Here is a 24,590-nt window from a genome sequence, read left to right as displayed (position 1 = left end):
CTGTGTTTGTTGTAGGAAAAATGGCCCAAAAAAATGCCGCAAAATTGCCGCTAAATTTCCATATTTGTGCCGCTAAATTTCCTTTTTTGTGCCTCTAAATTTGCTAATCCATGCTGCTATATCCTGGGGGGTTGGCTAAATATAATAATGTTTACTCTATCCCTCTGCCAGCTGCAGGCTATCTGGTTGCACCTAGCCCAAGTCTTACTTAAGAGAATTCATGGCAAGCAGTCGGCAACACAAAAAATACACCAACACAGATGCATGCACGCCACAAGAAGTTGTGGGTATCATTGTACTTTTTCACATATTGACTGCCAAACACCGTTGAGGTTAGGACTTGCGTGGCACTCAAAGCATTAATATAGATACTTCTGAAATTGTCTTGTATGTTTTCTTGCTGCACTGAGCATTTCTGTATTGGTTGAGCAAGCCAAGGGCCTTTAGATTATTTAAAAGAGGCACATTTGTTTGCCTAATTATAGCAAAGTATCATAGGACATGCCGCTCAGTCAGTCTGGCACTCACAAAACTCGTAACGTAGTCTGTTATTGATACTTCCTGTTTGTTAAAGGTGATTTGATAAGGGGGATCTGTATTTTAACTTCAGTAGGTAATTGTTTTTAAATTATATTACAGATTTATAGCGATCTTTGCAGTGGATTGTAGAAATAGATTGACTTATCCCTGAATGATAATGAGCATTCTATATTTTGATTGGTCAGACACAAAATACACAGATATGATTATGCAAGGATAAATTACCTTCTAGAGGTTGATCATTTGTGGAAACTAATTTACACCTTTTAGCACTGGCATAGATTGTGGAGAAAGCATGATTCAGGTATCCTTTCAAAATCTGTGCAGGTTGGGTTGACTTGAGGTGGAAAATATAATGAGGAAAGAGGTACACATTGATGATAATGATTGAATTAGTAAACTTCCAATCTGGCTCTGCCTCAGTCGTTCATATGTTCAAATGTGCAGCTCTATGAACTCTGCAAAAAATTTAAATGGTAGATATAAAGACTGAACCATAACAAAGTTTAAACAAAGTTTAATAAATGGGATGAGAGGGGCCCTAATGCCTAATGCCTGAAGCTACCGACTTTGGATGTGGGGAACAAGTTTCGAATCCTGGCATCGGCTCAACATCCCAGGATTCTGGCCAAATCCCTTAATCTCCCCGTGCCTAAAAAAACAGACACAAAAGGGAATCTGACCTTGTGTAATGTAAGCTTGTGCTCAAGTAAAATGCTTGAATGGCCTTGGACCAAGTTTGCGCTATATTAAACTGCAAAACAAATAAATAAAGTCAACGTCAACCCAAGAGTTCCTAATAGAGAGATAATTCGAGATATGACATTCACCTATGAAAACGCTGCAGCGGAGGGAGTCTTCCATTGTCTTCTTGCACCTTGACTCTTGTAGGCGTGCCGGTGCAGACCCCGCTGTACCCACTTTGCTTGGCTTAGTCTGCTTCTGAACCCAGTGGCCTGACATCACCATGGCCACAGCGTATCATCTGCATGACTGACTGGTTCTTTTGTGTCCTCTGATCATCCCACTGGCACATCAGCTGGAAAGGATGTTGAGTGGCGCGGTTTCAATTGAAAGAAGAGCTTAGCTCGTTCAACTGTCCCTTCCACGTCATTCACACGGGTCAGTCGCGTACGCTTCTTTGTTGGACTGGTATCTGAGCTTTCACTTCCTTTTTGGGATCAGCACTAAAAACAGAGACTATTGTCTACTTCTTTTTCTCATCTGTTTATCCGATGAGGTCAGAGGCACTGAGAGCCAGGCTTAGAGAAATGTCAGGTTTGACACTCCCATGGAGCCCTGGGAGCGTAGTATTCAGCCTCCCGGGCCCTACTCTTCTCACTTCAGTCTGGAAAGGATAGAAACGAACAACTACAAGGAGGCCACACCAATAACATATTGGGAATTACAATTTTTTGTGGTTGGAGCAATTAGAGAACAGCCCAGCTTGGTTCAATGTTCTAATTGCCATCTCTAAAGGCTTTAAGGACAGATCTTGTCTTCCGGATCATAAATTAAAGGCACATTTTAAGCCTTGATGTGGTGAACCTGATTGTTTTTTGGTTCTGTGATGGAGCAATGTATATATTGAGGTACACCAAAATGTCCACTTCACATTTCAGGTCTTGACCTGGAAGTCCAGAAGAAGATCAGAGAAAAATGTGATGCTTTGGCAGATTCCATGAGATGACATCGTTAGTAAACAGGGTGACGGCGATAGAATACCAGGTGCAAGGCCAGTTGTTTAGTAAGGGTACCATGGGCAATCTGAGAAAATGGGTCCCCTGGATGGGTAGTGAAAGAGAGCGATAAATGGGGTGCACCTCCTATACATGGGTTCTAGTGTTGATGACCCTGCTGCACTACAGGCAGATCCGTCGGAATGGCATACATCTATTTTCCTTCAAGGAGTTTTTTTCCTTAAATACTGCCAAAGGTAAAACTGTCCAGAAGAAAACAATCTTTAACTAAACGTGTCTTGGAATCAAATTTTTATACCAAGATGTAGAATTTGTAGCTTTACTGACTTGTATTAAACTAAGATATGCAAGTATAACTTAATTTAGGGGTGTGACTAGAGATTGTGGGTGAGGGCTGAACAGCATTGTGTATATATATATATATATATATATATATATATATATATATATATATATATATATCTTAAATGGTGAATAAATAAGTCCACCCTCGTGTGAGTTTGTTTCCACATAGAACTGCATTTAAGAACTAAATTGCAGAATTTCTTTGAATGCTTTTTTCTCTCCCAATTTCCTTGTGTTATCCTGAGTTCTCCTTTTAATTGGTTGTCTGTCAAACTGTGAGTTTTAGCCAATAAAATTAAACAACGATTTTCAAGAAAACATTCAAAACTACATTCACAAACTAAATTAGATTGTATAGCACTATTTCAAGGTCAGTCTCTATTTTGTTTATTAGTGCGTCAAAGTGACACTTGGCCCTAATAAAAACTCAAATAAATGAATACATTCAAAACATCGAGCCAAGAGTTGAAACGGAAAATGAATAATCTAATAACAGAAGACCTGTCAATTTTAATAAAAGATACACCGAAGAGTAGAGCATTTGGAACATTCAATATTTTTTACAGGTACAGATGGGTTGCCGGACAGGGAGACGAGTGGCACAGGACAAGAAGGGGTGGGGTGGCATTGGACTAGGGGAAGGGTGCTGCTAAGTTATCTTTCGAGTGCACAAGGCACAGCCTTGAGAGTAAAATAAGTGAAAACTGATAAGCCTATACATATAAAAGCCCTGAAAAGGGTAATAGATATGAAATCGCACTGGACAATCATACTCAAGAAAAGAACATTTGCCGAACGGCAATAGGGTGGCGTTACAGATAGAAAACTATTCGCCACCGATCAGATGTCATTTGCGGACAGCCTTGCAAGGCATTTGTTATGTTATGTTAGTTTAATTTGTAACATGCGCGAATCAAGGGAGGAGCACATCTCGGCACCACGCAGATCACAGCCAGGTAATCAAACTAATAGACCACAAACAACGCTGTTTTGAGAAGTTTCCTAAATTTGTAGTTGACCATACATTGATGTATATATGGAGTGTGAGTTTATTCCAAAACAGAGGGGCTAAACATGAGAAGCATCTGCCTCCTGATCTAGCCTTTCTAATTCGTGGGCCTGTGAGCAGGGCTTTGTCACCTGACCTTAAGGATCTGCCTGGCCAGTAATGGACGAGGTATGTGGGAAAATAGCTCGGACCTTTCCGTTCAGGGACTTGTGTGTCACACAGCATACTTTGAAAACAATTCTCTGATGGATTGGCAACCAATAGAGAGAGCGCAGAAAGGGAGAAGAGGCCGTCCTAGCTGGAAGATTGTTGATGAGACATGCAGCTAGATGCATCAAACAAAAATCCGTCCGCAAAGGGCAGATTCTCAGCATCATCCCAAATGCAAAAATCGCAAATTGAGAAATCGCTAAATTGCGATTATTTGCATTTAAGGAATCTCAAATTGAGATTCCTTAAATGCAATGCATGAAAGTTTTAAAAATAGCGAATTCGCTAATAGGGCACGCAAATTACCATGAAGTACAACTTCATGGTAGTTCGCAAAAACTTTCAAAAATGCACTAAAGTGCATTTTTCAAAGTCTCATGTTGCGCACACACATGCCATAAGGGCATGTGTGTGCGCAACATATGTGCACAAATCTATTTCAGGGGTGCAACAGGGTGTCCTTTGGACACCCCTGCACCCTTGAAATCGCAATCTCAATTTGCGAATCGCTAATTGCGATTCGCAAATTGAGATTGTCTTCCTATTCATTCCTATGGGCCTCAAGGCCCATAGGAATGAATGGGGAGGTATTCCTTAATTACGACTCGCAATTTGCGAGTCGCAATTAAGGAATTCTAAGAAATCGCTATTTTTTTTAGTGATTTCTTGATGCATTCTATTTTGCTATTCCTTAATATCGAATCGGTATTTTTCGCTATTAAGGAATCGCAAAATGGGTTGTTGATGCATCTGGGGGATGGTGCCGTATTTTGCACAACTTGCAGTTTATTCAAGACTGCCTCAGTGGTAAAGGCCAATAAAGCATTGCAATAATCCAAGCACCTAATAATCAATGCTTGGACCAAGATCTTCGTCACAGAATATGAGAGGAGAGGAAAAACTCTCCTTAAGAGACGCAGCATATGAAAACGTGCCAATTGTGGACCCAACCTGTTCTTTTACAGTAAGAGATTTGTCAAGACAAACACCCACTTTTTCTACAACTAATTTAAGGCGTTGGGGCTGGTCCCAATTCAGAGATCCACCAGTCAGGTGTCCAAACTGTTGAGCATTGCCAAACAGCAATATTTCAGTTTTATTGGCATTCAGCTGGAGACAGTTATCTGTCATCCAAGTCACAATAGCTGTCGTACCTGCTGAGAAGCGATCTTTTGTGTTATTCAGATCTTTACTGAGAGGGCTGATCATCAGCATATGACAATGGTTCGAAGCCAAACATTGTAACAATTTTGGCAAGGGTGGCCACGTAGATGTTAAGAAGTGTAGGGCTGAGACACGAGTAATGAGGCACCTGTTGTCATGTTTCAGGGTTCGTGATTTGTAGGCACCCAGATTGATAGTCTGCGTTCGGTTAGTTAGGAAATCCTTGAGACATACTAGTGCTGTGCCATGTATGCCTATCTCTTGCAGCCTCTGCAGCATCCTGAGATGAGATACAGTGTTGAATGCTGCAGATAGATCCAACAGTACGACCAATAAAGGAATATTTTTGTCCAGAGAGCATCGTATATTGTCGGAGACCGCAAGTAGAGTAGTCTTAGTACTATGCATGGGTATAAAATACGATTGAGACGAGTCCAGCAATGTATTCTTTTCAAGGTAATCCATCAGTTGAGTGTTTATTTGACCTTCTGTCAATTTACCTAGTAGGGGAAGTCGAGAGATGAGTCAATAATTGGCAAGATTTATAGGTGACGTATTGGACTTTGTTAGATTGGGGTAACCTGTGCTGCTTTCCAAGCAGAGGGGAATTTCCCGGAAATGATGGACAGGTTGAATAACCCCTTCGACGCTCATGACGAGCTCAGCTCGTCATGAGGTACACCTCTCGTACACTCGTCATGAACCGCGGGTTTTTGCGAACTGCAGCGCAGCGCGGAAATCTGCACCGCACGCATGCGGGTAATGAACATAATGCGGGGGCAAGCAGAGAGGACAAAACTGTGGAAATACAGGAAAGACAAGAATCTAAAGGGAGTGGCGGCTCCTCCGCTAAGGCGGAGGAGCATCACCCCACTGCTTTTAAGCAGTGTGATGAAAGGAAAAATAAAATGTTACCTTGTTGTTATCATTTTATTGTTTCCTGCTGCTTTGTGTTGGGCAGGGTGGGGCTGCTCTGCTCTCAGAGCAGGGCAGGGGAGGAGTGGTTTGCCCACTCCAAGTGCGCATGAATCCTTGGTCTGCCCTCTGGGGCCCGGCTAAACAGTCATGCACACTTTGCAAGTTCTCCATGTCGGCTGCATTACAGCCTATGTGGAGAACATACCCAGACCCCCGGTCTAAGTTTGCCACGCCACTCTGACCAATCACAACCCTGCATTACAGCATTATGATTGGTCAGGGGAATCTGTGTGCTTACCAATCACAACGCTGCGATAAGGTGTTTTTTTTTTTTACATTCCCATTCCTCCTCCCTGTCTCGCCACCCCTGGTCCGTGGTGGCCGCCACTGACTAAAGGAGACCCTGATTTGGCAGTTGTCAATGCTTTCTAAATGGAATCAGGTGAAGGTGGCTTGAAATTGCTGGAGGCAAGATCAGGATTTGAGGGCTGATCACTGGCATTAGACTGCCCACTGTCTACGTTAACTATTTTGGTAAAATTCTGATGGATTGTGTTTATTTTTCCTTCAAAATGATTCGCTAGGGAGTCACTTAAGGCTAATTTATATGCCCCTTTATCAGCACAGTTTTTCAAGTGGCACCGTCGGCTCTCAAGTTTTTTGGACAATGCTTTTTAGGTTTGCAGTTTAGGTGCTGGTGTATACGAGGGTGTTGAGCGCCATGGTTGAAATTAGAGCGAGTTTTCAGAGGGGTTATTTTGTCAAATGCCGAGTTTAAGGCTGAATGGATGGAAGTGTGAACTTTAAATTTATTTGTGGACCGTCCACACGGTAGGAATCGACCTGCCCCCATCAGGATGCGATGCCGTGACGTCATTGGGGGGCTGTGCATTCAGGTGGTGACTCAACCACAAGGGTGATGGCGTGGAGGGAGAGGCCAGGGCGGCAAGGGGTGAGAGTTGGAACAGGGACACGCCAGAGGGAGGGAGTGAGGGCTGTGACTGCAGATGGCTCAGAGGTGGTGCCAGTCCACCAGCTGCCCTGGTTCCCTCCTGTCCCTATGAGCCCCTGAAGCTTTCTCACGACTTTGCGAGATGTGCATTGTGCACTGCACGCAATGTTTATTTGTTTTTTTTGCACAGCTGCCAGTCAGTCGGTCCCGGAACTTTGCACACCCTAGGCAACACATAAAGCTGCAATATATCTTGTGATGTTTTCAGATCAGCACTTTGAGAGAAGTACGTCATGTTGCAGGCTGAAGTTCGCATGCCACCACTTTGGTGTATTTGCCTTTTAGGTGCAGGAAACGGGAAAATGTTACTCCACGAACCCTAACATCGGGGCGGTAGCGCCGCAGCCGCAGAAAGTGGGCGGAGTTAAGATCGACAGAATCACGGAGAAGCATGAAATCATTATGAGTCAGACCTTGCTCTTCCCGCAAACACGCCTTTTATTATTTACAAACCTTACTTACTGGTTGCAAACACACCGCATTTTTTATCCCAGCTTCAAGGCGTCAGACTTCTGCCGCAGAAATCCATTGCACCAGGGAAGTCTCGGGATAAAATGCTGGTGAGGGGAGAGCTCAGGTTGTCAAATCACATGCCAGACAGACCCATGTGCAACCAGCCAGACACAGCTGTGAACCGTCATAAAATAGCATAGCTGTTAAATGAGCCTTTCGCAGAGCACAGTAGGTGACCTACAAGTTCGATTAATTCGCCAATGATATAGCTCAGTCGGTGAATGCTCCTGTGGCAGAGATTCTCGTGCAGCCCGCAGCAGACACTCACACACTGGTCAAATATTGCGCTGCTTCCTACTGAAACCTGCTGCCTGCAAGTTTGAACTCAACCTTTGTCTTTTTAAGATTAATTTAATCGCTAACATGAATTGTGTATTAAAGAACACCAGTTAAGTTTAAAACATGATTCGATTTGAATTGTGTGCTACATAAATGGTCGTGATTAGTCTAATAACAGCCTCAAAGATGTATACCATGCATACACGCAGAGCTTGAGAGAGTGAGACGCCTTCATGTCTCTTGACTGACTCGTGAAGTGATGCCAGAGTGCATCTGTGTCCTGATGGGCTGCTGACAGTGGGAGGGTGTGGCAGGCCCTTGGTCTGCTGAGTGGCATGACAATAGACCCACCATCCCTCGCAGTGCGGAGGGGGGAGTGGAGGAGGGGGGTTCCAGGGGATCCTCCCCAACACTGTGCACGTGCGGCAGGCCCTGGCATAAGAGCCCCTGACTGGATCCGGAGCGTGGGGACCCCCTCCATGTACTTTGCAGGGGGGGCGGGGCTTTGTGTCCCGCCGGTGTGCCACACAACCAATGCTGCAGAATCCAACGGGAAATGACCAGACACTGACCTCGCCATCTCTCTACCCCTTCCCTTCACTGGCCTCATCCCAGCGTCAACGCTTCTACCCTTCCCAGGATGTGGCGGTGAGGTCTCCAACAACAAGCCAGTGCTTGGAGCAAACCTTTGTGGTAAGAAGGTCACCGAAGCATGAGCGGGCTTGGCGGCTGACCAGGGCTGGTCAAGCACGAGCCTGGAAGGTAATCATTCTGGGAAAGAGTCTGGCTGCGGGCCGGGCATTCCAGGCCTCCGGTCAGTGTCACGGGAGGTTGGTTATCTGTGGCCCCAGGGAAGGGGGAACAAGTCGGTTCAAAGTGACTGTGGGTGCGGACTCGAATGTGACCGTTCCAACTGGTGTAAAGCCAAAGATGTGAGTTCAGACTCAATGTACGTGTAAACTCAAAGAAGTCAGTTCAAACTGAATGCAGGTTTAAACTGAAACACGCCCGTGCAGGCTGAGCCGAAGCGTAAGTTAGTACAGACTAAAATAGCTGTAAATGTAAATCATTTATTCCATACGGAATGTAGTTTTAGACTGAAACAAACTAGCGCAGACTGGACATGGATATATACAAACATGGCAATTGTAGGCATAAACAGATATTTAGTACACTTGTTTTCTTTTTCTACTGAGGTCAAATTAATATTTGTGTCATAAATTTAGAATGATAGTTCCTGAAAAATGGGATAGTAAGTCTCTATAAAAATTCAAGTTGCAGCGACCCAGTCTAACAAAAACGCAGCCTTTGTACAGCAGTGAAGTACATTGCGAATAGCAGGGGCCATATTACGGAAGTGTCCCGGGGGCACAACGGGCGTTTGCACCCGCTTTGGGCACTCCTGGGCACTTTGGTAGTACAGAAGGAGCCACAGATTCTAGTGCGTCCCCATCTGTAATACCGAAAGCGCTGGTGCACATAAAGCACCAGCGGTATCATCATGGCCCCATGCAAACGAGGGAATTCCTTTGTCACTGCGCCCGCGCCATATCACAGACGAGAGTGCAGAGGCAAAGAAGCTGTCAGGAGGCGCACTGACAGTGCAGCCCTGGTCGCAGCCCTCTGGAGGGTGGATAAGTGATCCCATGGACCCCCCCCCAGACATCCTATTGCAAGTGGATGCAGTCACTCAGTGCACCCGCCTGCAAGGGGAGCTCTAATCCACCTTAAAAGAGTAGGCAGGTTGCCGCCTGCATTGTGAAACACAAAGTGGCTTCAAAGCAGCTTCTATGTTTTTCACATAAGTTCACAGCTGGCCTGGGGGAAGCGCATTCATGCTAATACAATGCGTTTTCCTTGATTACGCCAGGCGCACCTTTTAAAAAGTGTTCCCGGCGCAATCAAGGAAAATATGCCATATGTATAATACGGCCCCAGATATACGGCCCCAGATAGTTTACAAAAATCAGAGTCTATATTCATTTATATAGAATGCTAATGGTTTCATATACATAACAAATTTCTTTATTTGTTTCTGGAGATTTCAATAGTGCCACCTTGTGAATTTGCGAACGCTTTGAAACTCTTTTTACATTGTTACCTAAGCTCGACTAAAATGGCTGGTGGGTGATAAGCAGGGGGCTGTATAAGTTAGTGATGGCAGCAGAGGTAGATTTCTTCAGCACTTTCAGCTAAGAAAGGTACAGTTACGCAGGATACAGTGTATTAATAGTGGGGAGGACTGTGCAAGGCATGCCGAAAAGTCAGGGCTCATTTTCTGTGGTCAGGGTCCAAGCAAAACAACTATCACATCACCTGGAAACTGTTCTGCCCCCTATTTCCTTCTAAAGTTCATTTTTGATCTTTCTGTAGATAAGAAAGTTTGGTTGAGCTCTTAGGAACTGATGGAGGGCAGTGGGGCCTGTGTCCCCAAGCTGTGCTCCTAGAGGTGGGCGAGTCAATACATTAACAGGGAGAGCCGAACCAGAGCCGAGCCAAGGTCCCTTTGTTATGACCGATGATGTCTATGACAGAAAAGATGCAAAGCAGTTCAGTACTTGGCCAGTTTGTTGACGGTATTGAATGAACAATGGTAGCCAGCCTGAGCCGACATTCAACGGGCATATCCATGGAGGCTGCTATAGATTTCAGTTCTTCTGAGAGATGAGGACTATCACGATGTTATTGTGGAGTCTTCTCCATATTTTCTTCGCATAGTTTGTCCCATTATGCACATTTCCAGGTAAGTTAAATGAAAATATAACACACCGGGATCTATCCAGACTAGGACAATACTTTTTTCTAGGTTGATGAGTTTTTGAAGGGAAAAATCAAGTAAAAGGTATTTAATTTTTTATGAATCAGGAGCTCAACTAATTTCCTAAACCAAAAGCGTAGAAACATGTAAAAAAACACAGGTAGGTTGATGTGCAATAGATAAGGCTGTACACGTTAACACAACAGCGGGTTAAGCATTATAGAAATAGACATGATAATGTGATGTATAGCAATGATCGTTAGAGGGTTGAGGACATCCTGCCTGCAACTATTGAGGCGTATTAAATTACTGAAAATTGTCTCTGCAGTGTGACTAAGCAAAAGGGAGAGTATGAGGAATGCTGGGATGTGCAAAAAAACACAGGTTTCTGCTGCTGTTAACCAAATTCAGCCTTCTGAATCTGCGGCATGTACACAAGAGGTAACACTGTCCATCACCTGTGCGACCAACACAGAGGGAGGAAGTATTTGTCGTTTCTCATCCCTCCTACTGCAATGAGGACTATTTTACTGCATCTCACAGGACAGGAGTGATGACATTGTAACCCAGGGCTGGCTGTAGCGGGCATCGAGGGACCCCACCTCCGCAATGGCGGAGGAGCTTCACGCTCTACCTCAGCCAGCAGCCGAAAAATAAAACAATATAGTTTTATTTTTCGGTATGTGGGGATGGGCGGGGCTGCGCCGGGCAATGGTAGTGGGGCGGAGGGATGTGTGCTACTAACTGTGCATGTCTGTTTGGCCGGCCGTCTTAGGCGGGCCAAACAGACATGCTAGATAGGTTTCTCCAACCTGGCTGTACGGGGTCCAAGAAGCAGAGAAGCTCTACGGTGCGAGGCTTCAGAAGCAGCATGAGTTATTCTGGACTACAGCAATGCCCTCTACACCGGAATCAATAGAACTCTTCCACACAAGCTCCAAACCATCCAGAACGCAGCAGCCATACTCGTCCATGGGACCCCAAGGCACGAACACATGACCCAACACCTACGAGTCCTCCACTGGCTCCCCATCGAGAAGAGAGTAACATTCAAACTTCTCACCCACGCCTACAAATCCCTCCACAACTTCGGACCCAAATACCTCAACGAGAGAGTCTCCTTCCACGCACCCAAAAGGAACCTCTGCTCCGCCGACCTTGCCCTGGCAGAGACCCCCGCATCCTCAGAAACAGAGCAGGTGGAAGAGCTTTCTCCTACATCGCAGCTAAGACTTGGAACAAACTCCCAGTTAACATGTGAAGCTCCCCGAACCTGCACACCTTCCGGAAGAACCTCAAGACCTGGCTCTTATACTGAACCGGAGCTGCACCCCTACCCCCGCCTCCTTCGTAAGACCTTCAAATGGATCCCCCTCGAACACCGAAAGACAGTCACTAACGCCCTGGTCACCAGCAGACTCGACTACGGCAACGCACTCTACGCCGGAATAAACAAAAACCTCATCCGCAAGCTACAGAACATCCAGAACGCCGCCGCAAGACTGGTCCTCAACCTGCCAAAACACTGCCACATCTCCCAGCACCTGCGCACACTCCACTGGCTCCCTGTGGAGGCGAGAATCACCTTTAAGATGCTCACCCACGCACACAAGGCCCTCCACGGCACCAGACCTGCATACCTAAACAGCCGACTCAAATTCCACGCACCCCAAAGGACCCTACGATCAGCCCAGCTCTCCTACGCCGTGGTCCCCCGCACCAGAAAGACCAGATCGGGAGGGCGCTCCTTCTCCTTCCTCGCGGCCAAAGCATGGAACGCCCTTCCGCCCCACCTCAGACAGACAACATCGCTCCCCATCTTCGCAAGAAACCTCAAAACCTGGCTCTTCGACAGACCCCCTCCTTGATGGAATGGAACCTGCACCCCCCCCCCACCCCTAGCGCCTTGAGACCCTTAAGGGTGAGTAGTCGCGCTTTAACAAACCCCTGATTGATTGATTGATTGACCCCCCCAGCGCCTTGATTGATTCTCCCCCGCATGCTCCCTCTCCCGCGTGCTCCCTCCAACTGCCTCACCACTGTCCATATGTATCTGCTGCCACTGAGGGCATCAGGCATTTACCTGGGAGGCTGGAGGAGGGGGGGGCGGTTTTGGAGTGGTGGGGGCCAGTTTTGTTACTGGGGGACATTTTTTTGAGCGAAGCTGGAATATTGCCCCCCCCCCAGTTACAAAAGCAGCAGTTTTGGGGGCCTGTTTTGTTAAGTAGCAGTGCTTCAAACTTTCACGCTCCTCCCCCTGTTCCCCTACCCTCCCTGGGGCCAGTCCGAGAAAATTGCCAGGGCTGCTTTGGGCTCCCAGTCCAGCCCTGTTGTAGCCTATATACTGTGTTACCCTGCTGCAATCCTCTGGAGCCCAGCTAGTGCCCCTGGCTATCAAACATAGATGAACCAACTTCAGCTGTCTGTACTGTGCCAAGAGCTCTGGGCAGGTTTCAGGCAGGGGGGTTGGAGCTGTCCTCACCTAAGTATTAGAAGACCCAAGGACAAAGACTGTGTCGAACCAGCATTTGGTGGAGCCATTCTTGCTTTTGACCCGGTCACCCGCACAATTCTACAGTCCAAGCTAAAATAAAGGCTCAAGAGGCGCTATCAATATTAGAATACGTTTTTCTTAACAGACCACATAAATTGTCTATCCTTTAATACTTTCTGTTTGGCAACCTCAAAGGTCACACGTGGGATGCCACAAGGGTCTGTTATGTTCCTTTTTAGGGTCGAGCTTGCGAGAGCATGCGCTAACACGTGTCTCGCTTGCAAGACACTCATGTACCCAAAAAGGACTTGGAGCCCGCCTGTTGCTTACCATTTGTTGGCTTGAATGGCATTCTTCTTTACAGCCTGGTAATTTGTCATGGTAGGCCTAACATAATTTCCGTTCTTGTCAATAGAACAAGGATCAAGCACTGATTGACTCAACTTAATCAGTGCCCGTTCGCTGCTCCCGACATGATTGAGGTACAATTTTGTTCTTTTTAACTTTCAGTTCCCTGCAAACAGAAGGTGTGTTTCCGGCAAAAACGTGCTCATCAGAACAAACAAAATTGCAAAGATTTAATTTCTATAGTTAATTTTCTTTTTTACTTGCCAAGTCTTCTTTTTTCACTTTGCGCTCATGTTTTCTTTTGTTTTTGCTCATGGGCACTGTTCCCAAAAGATGAGGATTATCTGATTGCAAAGCGACATGGTTTCTTTCTTATGTGTTATATCTGAAATAATGCTTTAATACATAATCATGCAATACACCCCAGTTCACCCCACTCCAATCTGGGCCACTCCAATCCACTCCACCCCGCACCAATCCACCCCACTCAATTCGATCCCCCCCCAGACCAATCGAATTCTCCCCACTCCAATCCAAACCACTCACCCCAATCCACCACTTTCAGTCCTCCCAACCCACTCCAATTTAAAACAATCTGCCCACTTCAATCCATCCCACTCCAATCCAAAACAATCTGCCACTCTCCAATCTGCCCCGCTTCAATCCACTCGACCCAACTTCAATCTGATCCACCCACACCAATCTAATCCAGCTCAATCCAATCTATCCCACTCCAATCCAATATACCTCAGCCCAATCCATTCCACACTACTCCCTCTCCAATCCTCCGCAATCCAAACCAAACAATCTGCCCCAATCCAATATTACCCACACCAATCTGCTCCACTCCAAACCAAAACAAATCTGCCCCACTCAATCCAAAACAATCTGCTCCACTCAATCCAAAACAATCTGCCCCACTCCAATCAAGCGGTACAAAAGGGGGTGGTGATGGACGGAGCATCTGAACCAATCAAACACTCACACCCAGTCAAAAGATCTGGGTTTAATCCGTCACCGTTCTTTAGCCCACTCTGCCACCCCAGTTCAGACATGGCTATATGCAAATCAGTCTGACCCTGTGCCTCATGGGAACAGTCCAGCCCGAACTGCCAAGCCATGTCTTCCCTGGACCGGAAACAAGCTTCCGAGGACCGGTTTTGGCATTACAGCCGTCTTCAGCCCGGCTTGCTTGAATCCAGTGGCAAAGTGAGCAAGGGACTCACGTCTGAGCATACCCTGCCACACTTATGGCGGCCAAAAGCGGTACAAAAGGGGGTGTTTGGAAACCAAAACAACCACCCCTCTCCGATCTACCCTACTCCACTCCAAACAAATCTGCCCCAACCAAAACAGTGTATCACTCTCCAATTAGCCCCACTAAAATCCAAAACAATCTGCCCCACTCCAGCCTGCCCCGCTCCAATTAGCCCCACTACAATCCGAAACAATCTTCCCCACTCCAATCCAAAACAATCTACCCCACTCCAATCAGCTCCACTCCAATCCAAAACAGTCCGCCCCACTCCAACCCAATGCACCTCACCCCAATGCAATTCACTTCACCCCAATCCAATCTGCCTCACTCCAATACAATCCACCGACCCCAATCCATTCCACCCCAATCCAATCTACCCCGATCCAATCTACCCCATTCCAATCCACCCCAAACCAATCCACCCCACCCTACCCCACCCCAATCAAGTTCACCCTGATCGAATCCACCTCAATCCAATCCACCTCACTCCAATCTAGTCCACCCCACTGCAATCCAGTCTGATCCACTCCACTCCACTCCAATCCACCCACCCCATACCAATTCATCCCACTCTATTCCACTTCATTCCACCCTACTCCATAACACCCCACCCTACTCACCCCACTCCATCTCACCCCATATCAATCCAGCCCACTCCAATCTAATCCACCAAAGAGAATTGATCATCGGCATATATCAATGGTATAGACGTTAGCAAGTTCATCGATAAAAGTCAATCCACTAGTTTGCTCTCAAAGTACCATACTGATATAGTTTTCATTTTCCTCACTCCCGTTAGACAACATCCCTCCTGTCCTTATGTGTTTAAACCAGTGCTTAATTTGAGCTGGTGATTTCCGGTGCTCGGCACCAGCACTTAATTGTAAGCAGCGGAACTTATGACAGCCTGCCACATACTGGCTGTGTTTGTCTAATTTAGAAATGAGCACAACATTTGTCTATTAATTCAGTGTACATTATAAATGACTAATACATGCTGCCAAAGTCATTTTTATAACTTTGGGGGCAGGGATAGTCCAATTTGTTACACTTGTAGGAGTGAGGTAGTTGGTAGGGGGAATGGGTGGTGCAAGCTGCAGTGGTCTCCTGACGAGGGCCCTGGCACTTTTTTTTTTTTTTACAAATTATGCGCGGTTTTAAATTATGTCTTCAGATAACAGTAATTGCAAGCCAATATTACCTTTTCTTTCACCAATAAGTTACATATTTTCATGTGAAGTCGATTAAAAACTAGAAAGGATTTCTTGTGTATGAAGCCTTTTTGAGCCTAATGGGCGTTGCTCGCCTGCCTAGGGGTGTAGCAGAAAATCTATGCCATTCACAGATTTCAAGGTAGTATTCACTCGCATAACATTTATGGATGTGGAATTTTTACAGAGGGGGATTTTTAGTTCCTAAACTTGATGAAAATCTGCATCCGATAATTTCCTACTTTATTTCTCCACAGTCTCCCTCCGATGTTTCTCATTCCCCTTACTCTGGTATTAAATGGGCGAGTGCTTCTTCCTCATTCCCGCCCCAAAAATGCAAATGTGCTTTTGGCAATAGAAAATGTGCATGCGTTTCAAGGTATGAACTACAAGCAAAAGGCAAACGAATACTCACAAAAATAAGAAAGTGTGAGTATTCCCTTTAACAAAAAAAATCAGCCGACCTTGAAACATCCATGCGCCCGCCCCACCTTTCATCTTGCATTTGCCATAACACCACCATTCGTCCTAAATTTCTTCTTGAGCAAATAAACTTTGTGAGAGTACCATTGCACCGCCTCAAATTCTATTAATCAAATCCTCATGATATGAAGTAGGACAATCATAAAGAGACCTCCAATATCAAATGAATATCAATGGCCTGCCAGTGCTGCAAGAGGAGCTAAAAGCCACGTTCGTATTGAGAACATCAGAGTTTTATCCAGTACCCAATTTGCACCTTGTTGTGCCATAAGCGAAGGCTTCAAATAGTGGGGGTGTGGTGGTTATTCCAAATGCGGGGGTAGTCTTGAGTCATGAGAGGTAAAACCCTGAGTGGGCGATGATCAGAAAATCTCTAAATAATCCATACAATGAGGATCTGCTTATCTGCTTTTTGTTCAACACACAGTATTATCATAACTGCAATCAGATCTGAGAGCATGTGTGTGTGTGTGTGTGTGGGTGAAACGCTTATCTGGGATTATACAGGATAAAGTGTATCCGCAACTAGGCCAGGAGGTTGCATCATTTACATCCAATTTCCGTGGCATGGCACAGGTCTCGCCCTGTGTTCTCTGATCCTTGGCACTCTTGCCTAGTGGGTGTTACCTGACTTTGCACTGCATCCTTTACACAAACGTAACCTCCAGAATATAGATTGTCAAAATTCGACCTTTATTTACTTTCTAAATGCAGTTAAACTTACTTTACATATATTATAATACTTGGTTGAATATTTATTCCAACTTCTGTCCTAGCATATGTTGAGGCAAGTCCTTGATGGTGTGTTTAGGTGCAGGTCAAACGTTCTTTAAGGAGGTATTCGTGTAAGGTCGAGGTTTGATTTGCTGGTTTTGCAAACTTTGTTTCCCCAGGGTGTATTCACATTCTGCCCACAAAGGACATTACCAGGATGTCAAGTGATGCAACACTGTAGTTCCCAGTTCTATAATTCAGCCTGCAGTATTCCATGGATTCTAATGTTTGCACCCCTTCTTTGCAGTGGCCCACCCCCAGGATCCCAGCCATGCCGCTGACAAGCCTGTTATCCAGTGCCATAAATGTGGAGACCCCTGCAAAGGCGAAGTGCTGCGAGTTCAGGCCAAGCACTTCCACATCAAGTGCTTCACCTGTAAAGGTAAAGTTTCTGTGGCTGTTGTTTCTTATTTCAAATTTTAATATTGTATTCACCCATTTGTTCTGGGCAAAGCTCACACGGCGCAATTGTGACCCTCGGGCAGGGCTTTAAGTGGGATGAAAAAACTGGGGGTCTCTCAAAGGGGCGTGGTCAATGTAATTAAGGGCGTGGCTTAAAACACGCAAGCTGAAAATCTGTGCTTAGCATGGTGTGCCGCCCGACTTGTATTTTGCTGTTTCTGTCATTGCATCCAGATATATGATACAACAAGTAATATTATACCTACAACAAGTCAGGACTATTGGCTTAGCCAATGATTGCTAGTTGAATAAGATAAATATGCAGCCACTATGGCTTGAATATAATATTGAAAACCTTTCCACTTAAAGCCCTGGTGACACCACGACAATGTTGCTGCTCCTGAGTTTCAAAAAGAGAAGGGAAATCCAGAGAGAAAATGACTCTCTTTGAAGGATTTCCCTTCCCCTACAAGGCTCACCTCGCTTGACGTCATGCCATAACTTCTCCACTAGTGAGTAGTGTGTGCAGAGCAGATCGATGTGCCTGCTGTCACTGCAGTCCAGTGAAAAACAGACCGCCAGGGCACAAAACAGAGCCCGCTAGAGCCCCTTTTCTAGGCCTCCTTTAAAAAACTGACGGTGATCAGACCCGATGAGACCCGGCCCACTTAAAGCCCTGCCCTCGGGTAAAGTTGTCTGCTCAGTCTGGTTCCCTACGCAGGCAGAGAGCCATCCACAAAGTGCTCATATTTGTCTTACAGTGCCCATGAATTGCTCTCCTTATAGAACAAGTGGGTTTAACGAATTTACCCCCAGATTCATCAAAGTCCTGTTTTGCGAGTCCCTAATAGCGATTTTTAAGGAATCGCTATTAAAGACTCGCAAAACGGGATGCATGTAGAAATCACAATATTTTTTGCAATTTCTACTGCTTCCTTTTTTGCGATTCGCTAATTGCTAATCGCAAATAAGGAATGGCTGTCCCATTCATTCCTATGGGCCTAAAGGCCTAAAGGCCGATAGGAATGAATCGGGAGTCATTCCTTATTTGCGATTAGCAAATAGCAAATCGCAAATAAGGAAGCGATTTCAAGGGTGCCAGGGTGTCCAAAGGACACCCTGTAGCACCCCTGAAATGGTAATGTACACTGGTGTTGCGCACACACGTGTGTGTGTAACATACAACTTAGAAAAATGCACTAAAGTGCATTTTTCTAAGTTTTCGCTATTTACCACGTAGTTAGACTTCGCGGTAAATAGTGGCCCTAGATTGCGAATTCGCAATTTTAAAATTGTTCATGAATTGCAATTAAGGTATCTCAAATTGAGATTCCTTAAATGCAAATATTCGCAATTTAGCGATTTCTAGAATTACGATTTTTGCATTTGAGATGATGAATTCCAAATGCAAAAATTGCGCTTGCAAAGGGCCAGATTCTACGAATCTGGCCCTTTGTGAGCCGTTTTCGGCTTGATGAATCTAGCTGTTAGAGTTCACAAGCCCTGTAAATCGCTAAATGACAGTTTGCAACTGCTAACTCATCTTTTCTCATTTTCCAAATCTATTTCGCGAATTATTTTTTTTAAATCATAAAGTGGGTCTAAAATAAATACTGAATCACAATTTGGAAATGGTGTGTTTTGGGCATTCCTTCCAAATTGCGAATCGATAACATATATATCAAAGATTTGCAACCATAACTAAGCTCTCTATTAATCAGTTAGCGAGTCCCCAGTTGGGATTCATTCGCAAAGCTGTAATGGCCCTCTTTCTACACCACCCCCTTTGGAAAACAGGGAGGTAACGGGGGGGGGGGGGGGGGGGGGGAGGGGGGGTCTGAGTACCACTGCCAGCTCTCATTGAAGTTTTTCAAAATGTTTTTTTTTTTAAGCAGCCCCGTTTCCATGAAGGAGTTTGACCTGCTTAAAATAAAATATGTTTCTACTTTGAAATTCAGTCACAGGAATGGTGGACAGCCGTCCCTTGCAGGGGGTTGCAAATTGCGACCTGGCTAATAAATATTAAATAGGCAGGTTGTTCTGAGATTCCTTTAATTCCTTGTTTTATGAACCTACCTATTGGACAAAGGTCAGTTGGCAAAATAAACTACTGGGTGCAAAGAGCTGGTTCACAAAGCGATAGCGCTCGACCAGTTTGTTAAGGTGTCTGGTCCTTTCTTCGGTGTGATTTTGTACAAAGTCTGCTGTTCAGCTTCACATTTATTCTAGAATTGAGTGTAAATGCAGCATGATGTCCAAGGGTCTACCATGGGGAGGTTTTGATGTACTTGAAAAAGAAGATTCACCATCTTGGGCGAGACCCTAAACACCGTTTATTGGGCTTGAGTAATCCGGAGGCCTCTCGGTGCAAATATGTAAGTCTAGAGGGAAGATGACTTTTGCTGCATAATATGGCATATACGAAATCCTTGCTGTAATGTACTGTAACCTGCTGTAAGGTGGACTTGTAGAGTGCTGCTTGTCACCTGTGAGACAGCTAAAGAAGAAACAAGCCTTCCCTTCAGAGTGCCTGCTAGCTAAATACATGCAATTGTGTGCAATTGATTAATCAGCATATTTAAGGGCTGCTTGGGAGCCAGTGTAGGCTATAATGGACGGTGTTATATGAAGGTTCATTGGAGAAGAATTATTCTTTTGAGAGGTACTGAAAGCAGCAGCGGTCCGTGCAGGTAAGAGTGGTGGGGCGGGGCAGGGGGGATGTCGACAGACGACAGAATTATTTATTCATTTAATTTTCGCTATTCTGTCATCTGTCGATTCCCCCTCCTCTCCCCTCCCGGCCCAGCCTGCCCCGCCTCACCACGATTACCTGCATGGACTTCGCTGACTGTAAGGGTGTCATCAGTTCAGGAGTCCATCCTACTGGAAACTAGGGGTGGGTGGAATTTGCGTAGTTGCGCTACGCAAAATTCTGCGAAACGGTAAAAAATCACCGCGAACATGCAGAGATTCCGCGAACACGCGGAATTGCTTGTTCGCGATGCTTTTTTCCTGTTCGCAATGGCTGTTTGCGTGCTCGGGGAGAAACATCTCGCAAACACGCATTTTGAGAACGCGAACAAGCAAAAATTCTGCGAAGCCGCAGAAAGCAGAATTTTGGGCAATTTCACGTTCTCCGCGGAACACGAAATTCCGCAAATTCCGCGAGCGGAACGGAATTTACCGCCCAGGCCTTATGGAAACCCATAAAAAGGTTAGAACTAGATACAGTGTAATTGCTATTTCAAAAAATATAACTTTCAAAGCAAATACTGCAAATATTTGCTGCAATCTGTTTTGTGCTGTTTGTACCCATCTTTTAATGTGTGTAATAAATTGTTTTAACTGTAGCAGCGGATTCTATATCTGTATGTTTATACTTACTACAAATGGTACAATTCACCAAAATTGCGCAGGAAACAGTTTGCCATGCATATTAAATCTACAGAGTGCTTATTTTTAACTCTGTGGTGACCATGAATTTGACCTTCAGCTCATGATTGGCACCAGCATTAACCTCCTTTAGAACTGAGCAGTCAGGATGTGCTTTTGATGTTCTAAAAATAGCAGAAACAGACAAGAAGGGGTGTCCTACGTTGTTTCTTTCATTTCTTCTTTTCCAGTATGTCTGGCGGTTGGGGCAATGGAACAACTCGCTCTGGACGGCTTTTTGAATTTGTTGAATTAAAAATTAGGTTAAGAGACGCTTGCTTCTGGTGTACAAGCACTTTTGGAAGCAGACAACAAGGTGCATAGAGACAACTGATCCTCTCCAGGGTGGTTTATAAATGCCTTAATATATTATTTCATCCATTCATCTATTGCACTTCTGCTGACTCTGTTTCCTCCTGTGCTAGAAGTTGCCCGTCTTCTCGACTCACCCTCCAGACTGTAGAGCATGTCTAGCGTAGCTATAGTGGGACGTGGAGGAGCAGGGCTGCTTTCTGTGGTCTGCTTTCACATTTCTTGATATTTTAAAAGCAGAACCTGCAAGCTTCTAACATTTAATATAGTGTGGTAAATAAATAAATAATACCCTATTTTTGACTAGACATATATCATAACAGATAGCTCAATAAATAAGAGTCAAGATTCGAGGTAGTGGGAGTTTTGCAGGTTTAATACAGCATAAGGACAGGAACAGGACAACCTGCATAGGAATAGGATGACAGGGCCCAGCAGCTGCTGGGGCTGGGTCTGGGATGAGCGCGCTGACTTTTAATAACAATACATGAGCATATATACATAGCGCAAACACATAGCATTACATTGCAGTAGGCGTAGCAGTGGGTGGAGCAGAAGGCGTGACGCGTAGCAGTCGCGAAAGATAAGGGTAAAAAGAGGTGTAACTGGGCGTATACATAGACACGTGGTGCAGACGTAACAGAATATGTCATGAATGGGGCGGAAACCATGGAGGGGGCCACCTGAGGAGCCGGGACCTCTAACCTAATGGTGCGCGCAAACTGGCAATGACGTATTACTAGGAGAAGCTGGGGGCTATGAACTCTGTGCTAGGAGCAGAGACTGAAGTCTGGAGGGTCGGAGCGACATGTACCTAAACAGTATCTAGTATCTGATGTTTAGGGAACATGTTGATATAAACTAGAAGTCAAGAGAGGAAAGGCTAACTTGATTCTAAGACTGGACCATGCATTATTCTTCATGTAGTGCGTGATGAAGAATATGAAATGACCATTAAATACAGTATTTCTCTAACGTGGAGACGCGAAGGCTAGACAATGACGGAAACTATTGATGCAGTTCAGTAGCTTAGGAATGCAGAGAAGGAGGACTGAACTGATAACTGGAATCCTAACGTATTCTTGGCAGACTCAGAGACTGAGCCAAGCTGCACCGGGCACTGCGAGGCAGGAAGTAAGTGAAAGGTCGAGGATACAGGTGGGGGCTGGATCGCTCCTCAGCGAGGCTCAGGAGACAGGAGCTGAATCTGATGTCCGGGCCCTGTTGAGGCCTGGAAACGGGGACTTTATAATGAAATAACGTGCACACTGAGAAACGTGGCAACATTACTTTACATAAGCCTGGTATTCGTAGTATTCACGAGGACTGGAAACTAGCATACTAGAGGAGGACATAACTATAATTGCGTCTTGAATCGGACATGGGGAATAACATATGCATATTGGTCATGCACACATAACATATGATGGATGACACGTAGGGACACAGAACATGACAAAATTTACTTTTCCACATTCCCTCCTTGTCACTACGTTTCCATCAGGAAACATTAATATTCATGATACCATCTATCATTTCATACAGTACCATTTGTTCATCTCGAATTGTCTTGGAACGAGATTTAGAACGGGGCTTGGGACTAGGAATATAAGAGGTAGCACACATGCCGCAAATCGCAGGGCCACATTGTATACAGAGGCAGCAGCTGAATATGATCGCTACTGCGATACCTAGAAAGGACAATATTTTCCATCCCCATGCGGAAATTATATTCCAGAACCAACCGGACCATGTCCAGGTGCCTGGATCTTGGTGTAATAGATGGGCAATTTTATGAAGTCTGGTTATAGCTGAATAAACAGACGGCGCGTTATTTGGAATGAAAATGCAGCAACTAGATCCGATGACTCTACAGGCCCCGCCCCTATCGGCCAGTATGACGTCAAGGACGAGACGATTCTGGAGCACAACAATTCTCATAAAGGATTGCTCTTCGGTTAAGTTACCTAGAGCGGAGGCAGTCTCATCTACTACTGCTTCAAGGGTTCTTGTTAACCTACGGATTAGCTTACTGTTTACAACTGTACCTAAATAAGGGAACACACCTTTATCAATATCAATGAATTGCTCTGCAGCAGTTTCAGTATAATCGACAATCGGGAGGTTTCTCTTGTGTCTAGTGTGTACTAGGTAGGAATTCCTATGGTAGTCAGGTGGGGCTAGGAAAACAGGTGGCAGTAGGAAGGCAATGTAACAGGTTCCCTCCCAATCGAGGGGCAGACGAACATATGCAGTTTGACCACAAACAAAATAAGAATGACGTGAAGCTTTAAAAATAGATTTCCCACTGTCATTATACTGGATAACAGTAGTACAATCACTATGTCCTACGTGTACAGAACCATAATTACGGACACATAATTCGCCTTTGACTGGTAATACTGAAATAGCAGGTGAGTCTGGAGTAGTATCAGACTGGACATTCAGGACCATGAAATTCGAAGAATAGTTACCTAAATTGTACACTTCATTTTCTAGATCTAAACCTGTTCTGTGGGGGAAACCTTGCTTGTCTGGGAAACATGTACTGTTAAGGAAAGACATATCTGTTGAGGATGACGTTAACGTGGACCATGCTCCACACGAACCATTATGGGAAAAAGGATAAGGAAAAAGTGGCAGAACTCCCTTTGGTGTCTGGAAAGGGGGGAGTCGACCACACACCCAACAATTAGTGGCATTGCTGGTCTGGTGTGAATAATGTAACATGCGGATAAATGAGTTATTGCGCATAGCGAGGCGGTAGGACAGTTCATGAGGGGGCAGATCACTAAACGTGTGCTCTGCTGTAACATTAGAAGGCTTATTTACATGAGGAACTGGAAAACACAGGAAAAATGCGTAACTAGTGCAGGAAATCATTATGCTGAGAAATAATATGAAACTTAGAAAAACGATACATCGGTTTGAGTTTTGACTAACTCTCTCACTATGGGGGTCTATTTTATACATGTCAGAAACAGTCTAACCGTTTCACCTAGGGGAGGACTTATACAATCAAACTGACTGACTTATTTTACTAGACCGGAGTTTTTGCTTATACTCCTGCTGCGGAGTTTTCTCTAACAGGGGAGGGGTTGTGTCAATGTCATTTGCGGGACAGTCCTTAGGAACAATGTTTTGACAAGTCTTGATATCCTGGGAAATGTTCTTAAAGACCGGCTTTAATCCGTAGAATTTCTTAACGTGCGAAAGGTGCACCCAGCCGCGGCGTCCTTCCAATTTCACGGCTGTACGGGTGGTGAGGAGGACCTGACGGGGCTCCTTCCAACGTGGCTCCAGCGGACTTGATCTGTCAAAGTTCCGGACGAGCACCATCGAACCTGGAACGATCTCATGCGGTGCCACCTCGGTATTGTCTGGAAATGTGGCGGCAACCTGTGAACGACATGAGTTGAGGGCAGACA

The 24,590-nt window shown here is 45.1% G+C and overlaps 1 protein-coding gene across 16 annotated transcripts in view; it reads left to right on the top strand.

Annotated features, from left to right (window-relative positions):
* Positions 1 to 24,590, top strand: part of ABLIM1 (actin binding LIM protein 1) — a 670,048-nt gene that overhangs the window by 201,292 nt on the left and 444,166 nt on the right. For all 16 annotated transcript variants that reach the window (XM_078643885.1, XM_078643875.1, XM_078643872.1 and 13 more), the window contains exon 2: positions 17,264 to 17,398. In XM_078643885.1, coding sequence (XP_078500011.1) covers positions 17,264 to 17,398 — 135 coding nt within the window. The remainder of the gene's footprint in view (positions 1 to 17,263; positions 17,399 to 24,590) is intronic.

The sequence above is a fragment of the Lissotriton helveticus genome, chromosome 5_1 (assembly GCF_964261635.1).
Source record: "Lissotriton helveticus chromosome 5_1, aLisHel1.1, whole genome shotgun sequence".
In the NCBI taxonomy this organism is placed as follows: domain Eukaryota; kingdom Metazoa; phylum Chordata; class Amphibia; order Caudata; family Salamandridae; genus Lissotriton; species Lissotriton helveticus.
The sequence above is the reverse complement of the archived record's forward strand: the minus strand, read 5'-3'. Positions and strand labels throughout refer to the sequence as shown.